Source organism: Acipenser ruthenus, chromosome 15 (assembly GCF_902713425.1).
Source record: "Acipenser ruthenus chromosome 15, fAciRut3.2 maternal haplotype, whole genome shotgun sequence".
Taxonomy (NCBI): domain Eukaryota; kingdom Metazoa; phylum Chordata; class Actinopteri; order Acipenseriformes; family Acipenseridae; genus Acipenser; species Acipenser ruthenus.
Window position 1 is genome coordinate 24,759,652 of NC_081203.1, and position 15,457 is coordinate 24,775,108.

The window sequence follows — 15,457 nt, forward strand, 5'->3', positions numbered from 1 at the left end:
CTTCTGTACATATGCTATACAATGTGTGTCTAGGTTTCAAATACATATACTGTATGAAAATATCTACAGTACTGTGCTAGCTTAAATGTTTATTTTCAAACCAAATTAACTTTAACCCTTTTAAAAGCAGACTTGGTACATATGTGTCCTAGAAATAAATGGAGGGGTCTGTCTGTGTCACATTTAAGAAAGTAAGTGAATCAGACAAACGTGTGCATCATTAAGAAAACAATTAAACATTGTAAATCTCAGGATAATAAGAACACTATGCTCTCCCCCCAACACTCTCTTACATTCCATTTGGATACAACTGGTTTCTCTGCAGGCTATTCTCAGCACTGACCGTACTTCTCACGACGCACATGGCAGTAATTGGGAAGTGTGCATGTCAGCCTGAGCGAGTCTTGGCAGGCTTACAGTACCACAGCTTTCTCCAAGTAAATGGCAAATAGATGGAACATTTATAGGGGAATATATAAAGCACTTTTATGCTTGTGAGTGGTCGCTTTGTAGATTTTGTAATAGATATTTTCTCTGATCAACTCTATACAGTGTGTTTCTTTATATTGGACACTGGACACTGGACTGGTCCATTAACCCACTGTATTACCAGGCACCACAGTAATCTGCTACCAAAAAATGTGAGAAGAAGAAAAAAACATCAAGTCAGAATCAACACATGCAGCTTTTGATGCAATTGTGGTTATTGAAATTCAATAGCTGCACTATACGGTACGGTAAATGTTTTTTCTTTAGCAATATTTTTAAAAGCAATATTAAAAAATAAAAAATACTTTTTTTTTTTACTAGATTTGAACAGAAGCAGTGATATTAGTTATTTATTGGACAATAAATCCACAATCCATCAATTTGTGAAACTATTAAAACATGAAGATTGTCAAAAAAAAAAAAGAAAAAGCCATCGGGGTATGAAACCAGGATCACCCTCCTGCAGCAGTGTTCCAGTTAGCCTTTATGGGACAAGATGTTAGAGGAGGATAAAAAGCTGTAAAATGTTCTAAAAAATAAAAAATAAATTATATAATAGAAATAAACAAAATAAAAAACATATTTTATCTTTGCAGAATTTGATGGAGCCTGCTGTAAATATCGCGTGCATTTTGGTAGAAAAACAGTACAAAATGCAGAGAAGCTTGACGGATTATACACACGTCCTTTAAAAATCTGGGGTTCAGCAGTTACAAAACAGCAACACCAAGAAAAATCCCAAAGCAGCAGTAATAGTTGGCAGTGATTTTGTATCTGTGATGCAACAAACTAAAACACCTGTACATCAGGAGTTGGATTCAGCTGATAGAGAAAGAGTGGGAAAAACATACAGAAGCTATTTTTATATTTGAATAGTAACTCCCAAATATTGCTTATTGTAGCTGTACTCTTGGCATGTTGCTTACATTTACTAACAAATGTGTTCCAAACTGCACTGAAAGGAACATTTCCTTAGTGTTATACATTTGGTGAGGTGGGGTTATCTGAAGAATTCAGTGAACCTGTCAAGCCTCAAGGCTAGACCCGCCCCTGTTAATCACTAATTGATTGATTTATTGTGTTCACTGTTAAATAAAACCAAAGTCCTACAAGTTATATTCTACTTTTTTTTGTGTGTGTTTTGTGCGACGGGGAGGGGGCAAGTAGATTTTTCTAGCGTTTTGTCCCTTGGACAAGAAGTTTTTTGTTTTTTTTCAAAAATTGCACACCCCTGGTCCTTAAAGAGTACATTCCTTTAAAATAGTTTTGTGAATAGGGCCTAATGTGTTGTTTATTAATGTGTTTATTTATTTAATAAAAAATAAATAAAAGCAGATAGACCTAAGGCAAATGTGTGAATACACCTAATGAAGATTTTTTTTAAATGTAAAAAGTTTATTTAAAATCCTACGTGCTTGTAGCTATGTGTCCGTGCAGTGGTGTTGTGCTTTACAGTAACAACAATGAAGTATGCCTGTAACTGTTGGCATTTTGTAAGTCCTGCATGAATGGACACAGAACAATGCCCTGTTGTAGCAACTGTTCGATTACAGTGTTGTGTAACCAAGGAAACAGATTTAAAAAAAAAAAAAAAAAAAAACAATGTTGCTTTTACAGTACCATTGTGTCATCCAGCCATGGTAGGCTGGTTTTGTCTACACTGAAAGCACTGTTGTGAAAAGAACTGCAAATGTAACCAGTGACAGTGCTACAGACATAACTGGCTCATTTCCCCAAGCCTTCAAATATATTTCTGCTCGTGTGTCTGTGTGTGGACTTCTAATATACAAGTGCAGGTATTAAAGGTGGTGCTTTTGATATAGAATTTATAAACACTTTACAAACAAAAGTTTCTCCTGTTTTTAACCCATTGTGCAATTAACATTTAGTTTTCTTAAGACTATATCTTTGTGTCACCCATAACCTAAATCTTAAGGCCTTTAGTACACACAAATAAGGTAAGTTTATAAAAAAAAAAGGGGGGGGGGGGGGGTTATAGTTTTAATACAGGAGTTAGTACTGTAGTGGTATTTACTGATGAGGTGGTGTGTGTAACATTAACCAGGAGTTTTCTCTTTACTTTTGAAGACAACAAACTGAGACAAGAGAAATTTTCATGTCTCCAGCTAAATCAACATTTCTGACCTATAGTTGAGTCTGTTTGTTTTGTAGGACTGGTCACAGAATAATTACAGTAATACTTTCTGCTATTAACTGCTCTTCCTTACTGTAAGATACAAGAGCTTTTCATTCCACTGATGTTTTAAGTTGCTTAGCAACCAGTTGTGTGTCAGACCAGTTTAAATCTAAAGAATAGGCACTTGGAATTGCTAAATTGAGTCAGAGTGGGGGGGGAGTTCTTTTATCTGGTCACAACCGATTAGGAGCAGGCAGAGTCAAATCGTATGTATAGTCTGCAATCTGAAAACAGGATTTGGCAGGTTAAGAATGCAGTTTTTAAAGATAAGGTAGTAATAGCAAGAGCATGCACGCAGGGTGGAGGGGGCATGGTGGCACAGCAGAGGCCTGGGTTTAAAGCTTGTTGAGAACAGAGTGATCTTGTTATTGTGTTTTTTTTTTTTTGTTTTTTTTTTGCAATGGCAGAGCTCCGAGGGGAAAGCTTGAAAACGAACCATCTTTACCAAGTCAGATTGTAGCTAGTGCTGTGAGCCATTATCTTCTCTACAGTATATTCACAAGCGCTGGATTAATACATTAACAGAAGGATTTTGGATGCTTGCACAATTTTTTGGACATTTGGCATGCTAGTACTAGAATCTGGGGGTGGCGTGTTGAATTTCCTGAAACGTATTAGCACTGTCTTGTCTTTTGAGTTTGTTTTTAGTCATTCTAGCAGCAAAAGCAGATGATGTACAAGATAATATTGTAGTGAACCAATGTGGCACCGTGAACCTTCCACCCAAGCCAGACACTAATTACATACTCTGGAGGTTTGAGGCTGGTGTATTACTGCTGAATTACCTAGCCCTACCAAAGACACCATTCATTTCTTTCAATTATAATGTGTCCTGTCCAGTATTGTACTGCAGTAAATCATATGGTAGAGGCTGTTGAAGACATCCCAATAATAAGGAAAGCAGCAGTTATCCCAAGGTACTGGACTGTAAAATCCTGGTAGAGCCAGGAACAACACAGTCTTTATTTCCTGACATCTCCTGCACCCGGGAGAATGCTGCACGCTTTCATAGTGGCTTATTAGATTCCTCTTGCACATGATACAAATCCAGCTGCTGGCATGATATTCAATGACATCACTTACATTTATATTATTTAATAGGCTGTTATATAATAATGGAAACTAAGTTAGAAGCATGCTGTTGCACCAACTTAACCCACTTCTCGAGCACCTTAGGGTTGGGTTGGTCTCTAGGATGTTCCTACTTCAAAGAACCTTTTCAAATATGTCTTCCATTGAGTGTATTCTCACAGAATAACTAAAGGGTTTGTGGTAGAACTTTAAGAAACTAAAAAGTCAGGAAGACTAATTTTTTGGCTAATTTCTTAAACGTTGTTTTAGGTTTAGCACTTTCAGGGTGGGCTTTTACATGGGGTAGGGTGTTTGGCCCCTCCCTATGAAATAAGTGTGGTTTAACAGACACTATTTTTAGAATGTCCTATCTGTCACTTGTTTTTTTGGGGGGTTTGATGAGATTTTAATTATTTCCTTTGTTTTTTTCACAGGAAAAGGGGAATAGAAGTGGTGCAGGTGAGTCTTTTATAATTCATTTATTATGAATCACATGGAAAAACTCACCCTAAGGTATCAGTAAAAAAAAAAAAAAAAAAAAAAAAATATATATATATATATATCCAACTGGTTCAGCTTTACCTTTACAATTCACTTATCTCTAGACACCCACAGAGCTGTTTGTAACATAGTGTGTACCCCAAATTCTGTGTTGTAATTTCTTACTCTCATCTTTGATCACTGAAACATTTCTCTGGTGTTGGTGAATGAATAGTTAACTTTACTGTGTATGCGTGAGTCATTTTAAGTTTTAATCTTTAAGTGAGTTTATTATATCAGTGTGTGCATTCTCACCCACGTACTGCAGTCTTACTGTGGGAGAGCTGTGATTCATGAGCACACCTGAATATCTTTCTTATTAGTCCTGCATTTACTTCACTTTACCAAGGCTGTGTCCAGGTTAGCCATGTAAATACCCTATGTACAGATGTATAGCCTTTCAAAAGGCAAATCATAAAGTACTAATTAATATCTTTGTTGCGTTTGCATTGCTAGTTTGAAATTAATATTAGGCACTTGAAGGGCACCTGTAGAGTAATCTGAAGGGTTCTGGATATTGGATTAAATATCCTTTTTAATTTCAGCATTGGCTAGCTCTATAGGCTCGATTTACACAATTGTCATTAGCACAATGAATAGCCCCCCCCCCCCAATACATTTACCAAACCATACGTTTTAGAATTGTAATTGGTGTATTTTGCTTTCAGTCCAAAGCATTCAGAATTTCATACATATAGTATACAGCATGTTGAAAGAGAGCCCTATTCTAAAAGACAGCTAAGGGTAACTGGTACAACATACTAGGTATGTACTGGTGTGCTGTGGTGAAAGTGATACGACAAACTGGGATGCTTGTTGTGAAAGAGGACTTTTAGTATCCTTGTTCAAACCAGTCAAGATCAAGGTTTGTAGAGATCTGTCAATGATGCTTGCCCTACCTAAAGTTCCTAACCTTTGGGTTGGACCTTTTGAAGTGCCCTAGCAAGGCTACGTCAACGAGCTTTGATGGGAGAAAAGGAAACTGCAGGGCAGCTGATCGAAGCCATCCTTTGATAGTTATGAGTGGGTCTGCGTCACACTCTCAGATTTAATCTTATCTAATTAAATGCAGTCAACCTCAGTTAACTCGACTGGTGGATAACTCGACACCTTCGCTTAATAGGTCCTGAATGGCAATACCCTAGAATACATTTCATATCTGTCGTACAAACATGTTGGCTGCTTCTGAGACTGTGTATCCTTGGGCCATTTCACTTTCGAGCAAGCCTTTAATATGTTCCTGCAGAGTTTCTGAGGTTTAAGCACACCCCTGTGCTTTGTGCTTTAAGAGTGGGCACAGATCACCCAGGCGGACTGCAGTGTATTTTAATTCACAGTCCGTGACCCCATTAACACTAACATTCTCCAGGGTATTAAAACAGAAGCAAGAGACATTTCAGGACAATCCGTCAATTAGTTTGATAGATCGTTATTTAAACCACAGATTAAGGATTTGCTATAAAACAGTACTGTTTCAGATGAAATGTCATTTCTTGTGGAGGGATTATATATTTTCTATTTGTTTCACTCCTCACTTGAAATGGCCTTTCATACGGTAGGAATGCATATTCAGTATTATAGACCTATTTTTTTGCATGAAGGCATGGTGGAATGGTAAGCCTTCATCTTGTTCAGTATTGCTCACTGAAACCAACTCTACTTGGTTCCCCAGTTTCGTTATGTAAAGTGTCCCTGTCTCTTCTATAAAATAATGTTTTCTTTTAAGGTGTGTTGGATGAAAATGTCCAGATGCACAATACCATACTTGCAAACAACAACATCTGGAATCCAGACAGTGTATCCTTACACAATATAAGCACATAAATGGCTTTATGAACAGTATGGAATGTCTGCCTAGAATAAGCACATATGCTTGTATGCAGATCTACTTTAGTTCAGTTAAAGGAATTGCAAATCTATTAGAAATTGACCTATGTGTCTTTAAATATCTTAATGCGATTTTACTATAAGTGCCGTGGTCTTTTGCAGTTTTATAAATCTTGGGCAGCATGTCTGGCATCATCAGGCATGTGAGTGCTTGCATGTAGACATAAGCACAAAGGCTAATACATGAAAACAGTGCATACCCAAGTGTATAACATTCTCAAGTTGGTTTCAGCTAATTGGGGCACAGCTAGCCATTCAAATAATATGCAGCAACACCACAAATCCTAGCCAAACTATGCTATACTGCTACAGTAAATGTGTAATTGTAGCCAGGAGGTTATATGTAAGCCCAAGATGAAACTTGCAGCACAATTGAATTAGACAGAACTTCTGTACCATGGTTCATTTCAAGCACAGCACATCTTGGTTTTGGTACTAAAGTTTCATACTCCCCATGACGCCACCTCCTTTGGCTTGAGTACCAGCGGCTGATGAACTCTAAACTCTAAACGTCTGTCCTTTCTGTAACCTGCATGAACTGTAAACTGTATGCTGTGGACCCCTCTGAGCCTACTTGCGTCATTGTACATTACATGGAATCTTTTGCGTCACAGGATCTCCCATTCTGAACACTAGAAATAGAATACTGTCTGCATAGGGATTACTTTGGGTTAAGGAAAAGGACCTTCACGATGGTTTTCTCACTGGGAATATACGAGAACCAGAGCTTGTCATGAGAACCGTGTACACTGTGTTGACCGAGCAGCGGTGTGTGAACTTGGTTTGGGGCTTCTAACTGTAGGCGTGTCCATTGCGTTTTGGTATCCTTTAATGGTTGAAGCAGTATACATGGAGTCTATTTTTTACAGCAAGGAATAATATGAGGGAAGGTCCTTGGATCCATTTTTGCTTTTCAGCTAATGTCTTTCTGTATGCGACTGTGGAGAGGAATTCACATAACCTCTTTGTTTCCTCATTCCAACTCAACATACCCAAACCCTGCATTTTAATGTTACTCTAGTCAACTAATCTGTACCAAGTGCTGAGATCAGTGGTATGATTTATGTTGTAGTACTAGGTATTTCATTGTAAGTTAATAGTTATGTTCTAAGTCTTGTCTTGCCAGACATCTGTGTTATGATCATGGTTCGGTTGTAGTCAAGGGGGATAAGGTTCTCCCAGTGAGCACAAAAACAGGCTTTTGTAATTTTAGTACAGAATGAAAAGTTTACAGAGGAAAGTGACTCCATCATTTACATCCTCATAAATTCCATCTCTCTACATTAGGCAAGGCCTGCATACGTTCTGACTGAATTGGTTCTGTTGCTAATTGAGTTTAGACCTGAGCTGGGAAAAAAAATAAAAACTGTGTTAAATAAAGTAATGGTTGGGATAAAAAGATGAAAGCACATCTAACCAGTGGGCACTCAAAAGATAGATAGGTACATATGGTAGTGTTCATACAGTATTAACATGCTTGTAAATGCATGTGTAAGCAACACATTTCCATCCATCTTTATACATTTAGTACTGTATGCTCACATACAGTACATAAGCAGCCTGACTTGCAGTTAACTTGAACATGTGTTTTGTTGCACTGAGAATTTTGCTTTTTTAATTGTCCTCCATTCCATGGTAGTTGGCGGTCATGGTCATTGGAGCAATAGGTGCCAACTTCCTGCAGATGCACCTGCATAAAAGACTGCTGGTGTGCCAGCTGTCATACAAGCCAATACATTGCTTGTTAATGATTATTATACAGCAAGTTTACTCAGGAACCTTTGGATCATAACTTGTAGTGAACACTGTGTTTGCCAATGTGCCTTACCACAGTACAACAGTGTTTTTACTGCTGGATACACTCCTTCCTTTATGGCATCTTTAAAATTGCCTCCTGCTTTTCATTCGGGGTGGGGGGGACAGTTGCAGTTGGGAAGCGTTTTATTTAACCAACTTTACATATTGTATAATAATAGCAAAATAAATATGGGTGGGTTAACTTACTACTACATAAAAAATGAACAACTCCAGGTGCCGGCCAACACCTTAGCAGGGATTGAAATAAGACTCCCATTGTACAGCAGTTTGATCCATTCCTGGTTTTTAAAATTAAGAATTTAATAAGACTCATTGTGGCTAATCAAGCTTGCACCAAAACCTGGAATGCGTGACACTGCTATGCAATAGGAGTCTTACTTCCATCCCTGTCTTAGTATACACTCCTAATGCACGATCTTCAGGAAACAGTATGCAAATCATGTTTTGAAATGCATTGTATTTTAAACAAAGCAATTAAAGTTGTTGGATCCACGTTTTCTATAAAAAAATATATATATTCTGAAATACTTATTGGCATCAAATAAGAACTTTTTAAATATCAATATAGAGCTACCGAGTCCTCCTGCTTGACGGGATCCATGCGGTTGATACTGTGAGGCCCAATGTCGCACAACCCCACAGAGTTGGTGGCTGAGCTGAGATACAAAGCTATCTGTGGTTATTGGTTCCAACAGACTAAAATAGCAAGCAGAGACAGATTGTTAAAGACCTTACATTTTCCATTTTTGGGCTGGGAAAGTTTAGTGTGTCTCTTTAAAATGGTCCTGTATGCCAAGAAAATAAAAGTAGATACATGACAGGTCTTTCCTAGCCTTTTTATTTATTAATAACTGTTTCCATAGTAAATCTCAGTAAAAAATTGCCCCAGCAACTGTTCATGGTGATTTATCAATTGTTCCCACTAACTGATCTTGTTATGGGGTTTCCATGGAAACGTCTAAGTACATAGATGAGACTATTTACAACACTGGAGGGCAGAGAAAAGCAAAGGTATTTCCTAATATTTCTTTAGCAGATGCCCATATTATTGCCCTTGGCCATTTTCAGTTAATTTTAATGAAAAATGTGACCTCCCAGCTCTTGTTTATAAAATGGATTAGAATACTATGACTTACTTTAGATGTTTTGCTACTACAGTACAGTATATCCAGTACAGGGAATATAGTACGGTATGTATTTCAGATCAAAAGGTGCGGCATTCTGGTCTTTTACAAAGTTTTTAGATTTAAAAAAACAACACATACTGCATAACGTTGGAGTTTGACAACAACAAAGCACATTCCAGGTATCTATTGGTGGATTGTGAAGCTCTTTATTGTAGGTCATTGGTTCACTTCAAATTAGGGAGTGATTTGAAGCCATTTCTATCCTATTTTTGTTATGTTTGTGTCCTTTGTTTCTTTTGTCTGTATCTTAACCCAGATGCCTCCCATTACTGTTCTGGGAATGTTTAAAAATGTCTTGGGAGGACAATATTAATATTTTATCAGCTATGAAAATGTGTTTACCCATAATCTGTTCCCTATTGTTATTAGGTGATACTGCAGATCTCTCTTCTGGTGAAACTTCCTCCTAAATGATTTTCACTTCCATATAACTAGCATTGAAAAAGTACTGTTCCTGTTACGGAAATCTCAAAAATACTGATGCCTTCCTAAAAATCCTGGCTAAAAGGGTTAGTGTGTGGACATCATTCAAGAAACACCGAGGTTGAACTGTACCAATCTGCTTTCATTTAATATTTCATGAGACGGCTCAGGCTTTGTTAATATTTCATGAGGCAAGATACCTATTGCAAATATTTAATGAGGATTTCCTGTATGATGTCACTGTAAGAAGGATATTCCTGAGTACCTAAGCAAAGTCAGCAAAATCCTAAGCAAAATCTCTATCATGTGACTGAACACGAGGCAACAGATTGTACTGGATGATAATGTTATTTGATTAAAAGTAATAACATGCCTCTGTGCTCGTTGACTTGTAAAAGGTTTCTGTTGTCCCTCCTGGAGTTCATTCATAAAGTTTCACAGGTTGAACAAAACCTTACGAACAACATATCTGAGGCTGTGTTTTCCTGTAATCGTGACAATGACATTGACATTGTGTTTATTTTTTAAATGTTTTTTTTTTAAATCCTGTCCTTGCCCTTTTGCGATGTTAACAATAGGCCAGGGTGGATGGTGTTTACTTGTCATACCGAAGCTATCTTGACCCTCCCAACATTTGGTACGCTGACATCTTCCACGATCGTGTTGAAGAGGTTTTTATATGATTTATTGTCTAATTAAAATTAACTATTTATTTTATCTGTTAATGTTATATATATATATATATATATATATATATATATATATATATATATATATATATATATATATATATATATATATATATATATGTGTGTGTGTGTAATATATATATTTATTTATTATTAATTAGTGCTGGGACGAGGACGAACACAGGATTTGGGTCTCGTTTATTACATTCCACATAACATAATGTCGCAACAAAAATATATAATAATATAAAAATCACTACACAACATTTCCAGCAAGTTGGGCACTGTTTAAGTGAGGCATTTCAGAATGACGTGCTTGCCTTTTTTCTGTCGCAAGGTATTTTTGTAATTTCTAGCGAATACGAATACTGGTTTTTGTATTGGAATACATGAAAAAAAATATTTTGGGGATATTTGTCCAAGCACTAATTTTTATATAATTTGTGTACATTAATTTTCACAAAGTATAGTATCTAATATAGATGCTATAAATGTTCGTTGTTGGGGGAAAAATCCTCAGCAAACACTACATTTGTGACAAATTCACATTTTATAGCCTTAAAAATTGATCTCCTCGTGCCCCAGAACCTCTCTGAATACTACCAGTGTAAGGCAACAGAAGTGTTTGCTGGAAAGAAGGTGTTCATTCTATCTGGGTTCAGATGGTAAAAGTTTAAGTTATTGATGGAGTGTCTCCAGTTATCTGTTGTAAACTGTATTGTTGTTTAGTAGTAGTTGAATGACTCAGAAGAACAGCACCTTGCAATCAAGATACTTTTACCCTGCAGACACCTGGCTCAATGGCACTTTACAAAGTAGTCAGTGGAGCATGCTTCAGTGGGAAATTAGAGTGGAACATTCTAAGTGTACAATATGTTGTAATAGATACATATATATATATATATATACACATATACATGCATGCATGCAGCAAAGAGACTGTTAGTGAAATGACTAGTGCTGCTCTCAGTTCACTACATGTAGTGCATCAACTACAGTACAGTACAGTGTCTTTAAACTCTGTCTTACTACTTTGTACATTTGACAGTGGCTTGTATGTGCCACTTTCATTAAGTTAAAACTTTGAAAAATAAATAAAAGCGAGTTATCTGATAGACCAACAACAGCAGGGCTGGATGGAATTTGTCATTGCGTAGGCTTGTATGACACATTAACCCCCAGGACAACTTCACAAACACTTTCCAGACAGGCAAGATATTTGCTACAAAACATTTCCCCCCTCCCAAGATTAAAAAGACGTCAAACTCCCTATTTATTTTTGTACAGTGGTTATACCAGTTTATTTTAAACCTGACTGTAGAGTAGATGACAGTAGTTGATGGGAAAGCAGCCAACTTGATTAAAATTTCACAGGGCTGTATCCTGGTGTATTGTTTCTGTTATAATAGCTCAGTGGAATCTCCTTTAAAGTTTCAGTGTAAACCGGCTAGTATCTGAAAGAACATTACAGAAATAGCATTGCGATGTAGCAATACATTATAACAGCAGTTGCCCACATCCTAGAAAATGGAAGGGAATGTACAGTACTACTGTGGTGTGTGTGTGTTTAAATTTGATCTTCAGGTAAATAGTATTTGCAGTGAAGATTCTTTGAGTGTTCTTTTTCAAAGAAGAGTTAAACAATTACTTGGTGGTTACATGTTGTAACCAATAAAAAATTGCAACAATTAGTCATTCTAGAAAATTATGGAGCGGTAACATTTTACTAAACAAAACCACAAAAAACGGAACCGGCTGATTCCAAGACCTCTTACTTACAAAATCAAGATCCACAGTACATTGCCCTAAATTATAGTTAAGTTTTAACCAGGTGATAATTTACCTTGCATAACAGGAAAGGTCATTTAACAGTAATTTAGCCTCCAGAAATATGCTTACTGTGGTTGATTTTTGGTCATGCCTCAGGCTAAATAAAGAGCATTGTGTTTTGGTTACTGACTGTCCCACATCTGTGTTTCCTAAAATCATTTTACTTTGACTGATGATTGGAGAGAAAATATTTGTCAAAGAGCAAATATATATCTTACCAGATCTAACTGAGCCTTTTAATACCAAACATAATGCAGACCAGCTCTAAAAATGTACTGCTGAGGCGTATCTCTCTCGTATTTTTCTCCTTTAACTTAAAGGAAACCTTGTTTTTAAACTAACAAAAGACATCGACAAAGACTTCTTTGTTGAACATCTGTCTCCAGCTACAGTTCCGGCAAACACTTGTCATCTTGTGTTTAATGTTAAATTTAAAATGTTTATGGGGAAAAAAACAGCTTTAATTCAGACAATGTCCATAAACCTTGCTTGTCGTTGCTGTTTACAAAGCTGAGATCAGGGGCAGTGAGGCTAGTGGAATATGATGATTAGGAAAGCTTTAATACTAAAGAGACTTGGCATTTATTTAATGTTGGTTGGTGCTTTTGATGGAAAAGTCAAATATTCCTGACCTCTATATTCGATCTAACACTTGTCAAGACTAACTTGATATCCAAGAATGTAAAATGATCTGTAAACACTCCATAGACATTTAAAGCGGTAATAGAAAACGAGTTGCTAACCGGACTCTGCATAACAATGTGAGATGTACCGTAAAAAGGTACCACAGACATTGTTTTTTTTTTTTTTATTTATTCTTTTACTTTCCAATTTTGTATTTTTTTGTGTTGCTTTGTTTCTTCTTTCACTTACCTTGTATGTGATGAACAGTAATCTGATAAAAGCATTATGAACTGTAATCTTCACATGAGGTTCATCTGGAGGTCATGGCTGTTACACACACACACACACACACACACTGGTGATGTCCCTGGTGCTGGCATGGAGGGTGTGCCAGCCTGCTCCACAGTACTCGTTCTCACCTGCCATAACAATGCTTACCATGCTTGTCACTAGAAATGTGTTTTTGGTTGGTCAAAGAAGACACGTTTCCATCTCGCTTGGATTGATTTTGAAAGCGATTTCAAATCAGACTTGTTCATTTCCTTCAGCAGGAGATTGAGATAGAGTGGATGTCAATTGGGACTCAGTTGGCCCAGTTCAGATATAGGCCTTGCAGAACATGATCACTCATGATCGTTGATGGCAGAAGTTGCCTACTGAGCATTCATTGCGAAGAGGAAAATTTAAGTTTCTGACTCCAGAAAAAATATGTAGGGAAATACTGTAGGTTTGGGAATTCATACTGTAAATAGTAATGATATAAAAACATGATACATACAGGTGATCTTTGACTTTTGTACAATGTCCGGTTGCAGATTTAGATTCTAGATTTGTAGACTGCAGGTGGGAGATGAGATTGAGTTTTAAAGATGTCATGGTGCAAGTGGAACCAGCCGCAGCCCCAGTTTGATTTTGGAAGGAGATTAGATTGAGTTTTAAAGATTTCATGGTGCAGGTGGCTTGTGGCATGGGTGTTTTTCCTTGTTTCAGAGAATACTGGATAGCAATGAATTTCAGGGAACAGACCAGAGTGCTTCTTCCTTGAGCAGAGTTGGAAATACTTGGCAACAAAAAAGATCAATTGCATGCTGCTACCTTGTTGTGGATAATATCAAAATATTTTCATTTGACAGGACAACCATTTGTCCCAGCAGCTGTTGCTGTGCATTCTGTTAAAATATCTCTACAAGCATAACTCATTTAGACTGTTATTTAATAAATCTAAGTTCTAACCCTTTGAAAGACAAAAACATCTGTATTGGTGAACCTGGGGTTCAGTGGATTGTCAGTGATATAGGCTATTTCCGGTAAGTGGTCCCTGCACTCTCTGAGTGTGGGTGTGATTTGAATACCTGTTTCGTGACCTGTGAAAGAGCTGTTCCAAGTGAATTCATTATTAAACTGACAAAGCTCTTTTCATTTTGATGCAAAGGATATTGCTGCCACTAGGCTCTAAACAATATACAGTACAGTGGGATAACACTGTTGATGGCTTGAAATCATTAAGATACAGTAGTGGATGCAATGCGACTCACGAATGTGTAGTACGACACACCGCACCACAACAAAAAATATAAAACACAGGTCTCTCTGGCTATACACCCTTGTTGAGTATGTAATTACAATATGTATGTGTTTTTTTATGTATTTATTTTGTATTCATCTTAAACAACATTGAGGAAATTTAAAAGCAGTTGGTAAAGCAACTGTATGTTGATGCATTTACTTATTTATTTTGGAGGATGGCAACATACTAAAAATGCTCCCCCTGTTGATTATTTGTCATTTGTTTTGTAGCCACAACCATGGCGATAGAATCTGAGGAAAAGGAACTTCCTGTGATGACAGTTTTTTTTATTTTTTTATTTTTATTTCTGCACTGTGCAATGCAGTGGTTTACCACAGAAGAAAATGTACTTGCAATGAGATCCATGTGTGCAGATGAGTAAAGAATTTAGCAGAACATGGTAACAGCCTTGCTAACTTGGGCCTGTCCAGTACTTGAGTCCAGTAATTGATGGGAGTTCTCTGGAGACTGCTGTAGATATAAACCTCTACCAGTGACCTCTCCAATGACACTTCCTGTATTTAATAACAGTAGACAAAATCAAATATTATTCTTGAACAACTTAACCTCTGAACTTTACAGCTTCCCAGCATGCAGTACTTCCCTGTGTTAATCTGTGTGTGCTTGGAAAGCAAACACTATATATGATGGTACAAAGACAGGCTGGAAAATAGAGCCTGCTAGTGTGTCTGTCACCTGTGCAAAATTCAAAGTAATACAATGCTGATGTCAGATTTTACAGTAAATACTGTAATGCAACACCCAGTAAAGAATAACGAGACATTTCCACTTATTTGTGTTTTTGTTTCTGTAAAGTACAAAGTCTGTTTCTGTATTTCTCTTACTGTGTACTATCAATTTAGGTCCATTCCACCCAGCAGTTCTTCTCTGAGTTTTATTCTTAGAAACAAGAAATGCTAATCGGACAATGAACTAGAAGGACACATTGTGATGTAACATTAGCAAAAAATCGCTGAGCGGGGATAACTGTGAGAGTGACCTTTTCATTTACAGTACATTGTACCTACTGTATATAAAACAAAAAAACAACACACTGGTTTGAACAAGCCGGTTGTTCTTTTATTTTTTTGCATTATCACTTCTGACTCTCTGTATTTTATACATTTACAATGAT

General features: G+C 36.9%; 1 protein-coding gene across 2 annotated transcripts in view; it reads left to right on the plus strand.

Moving 5' to 3' along the window:
* Positions 1 to 15,457, plus strand: part of LOC117422543 (inositol-tetrakisphosphate 1-kinase-like) — a 56,004-nt gene that overhangs the window by 11,608 nt on the left and 28,939 nt on the right. For both annotated transcript variants that reach the window (XM_058987570.1, XM_058987571.1), the window contains exon 3: positions 4,192 to 4,216. In XM_058987570.1, the coding sequence (XP_058843553.1) occupies positions 4,192 to 4,216 (25 nt within the window). The remainder of the gene's footprint in view (positions 1 to 4,191; positions 4,217 to 15,457) is intronic.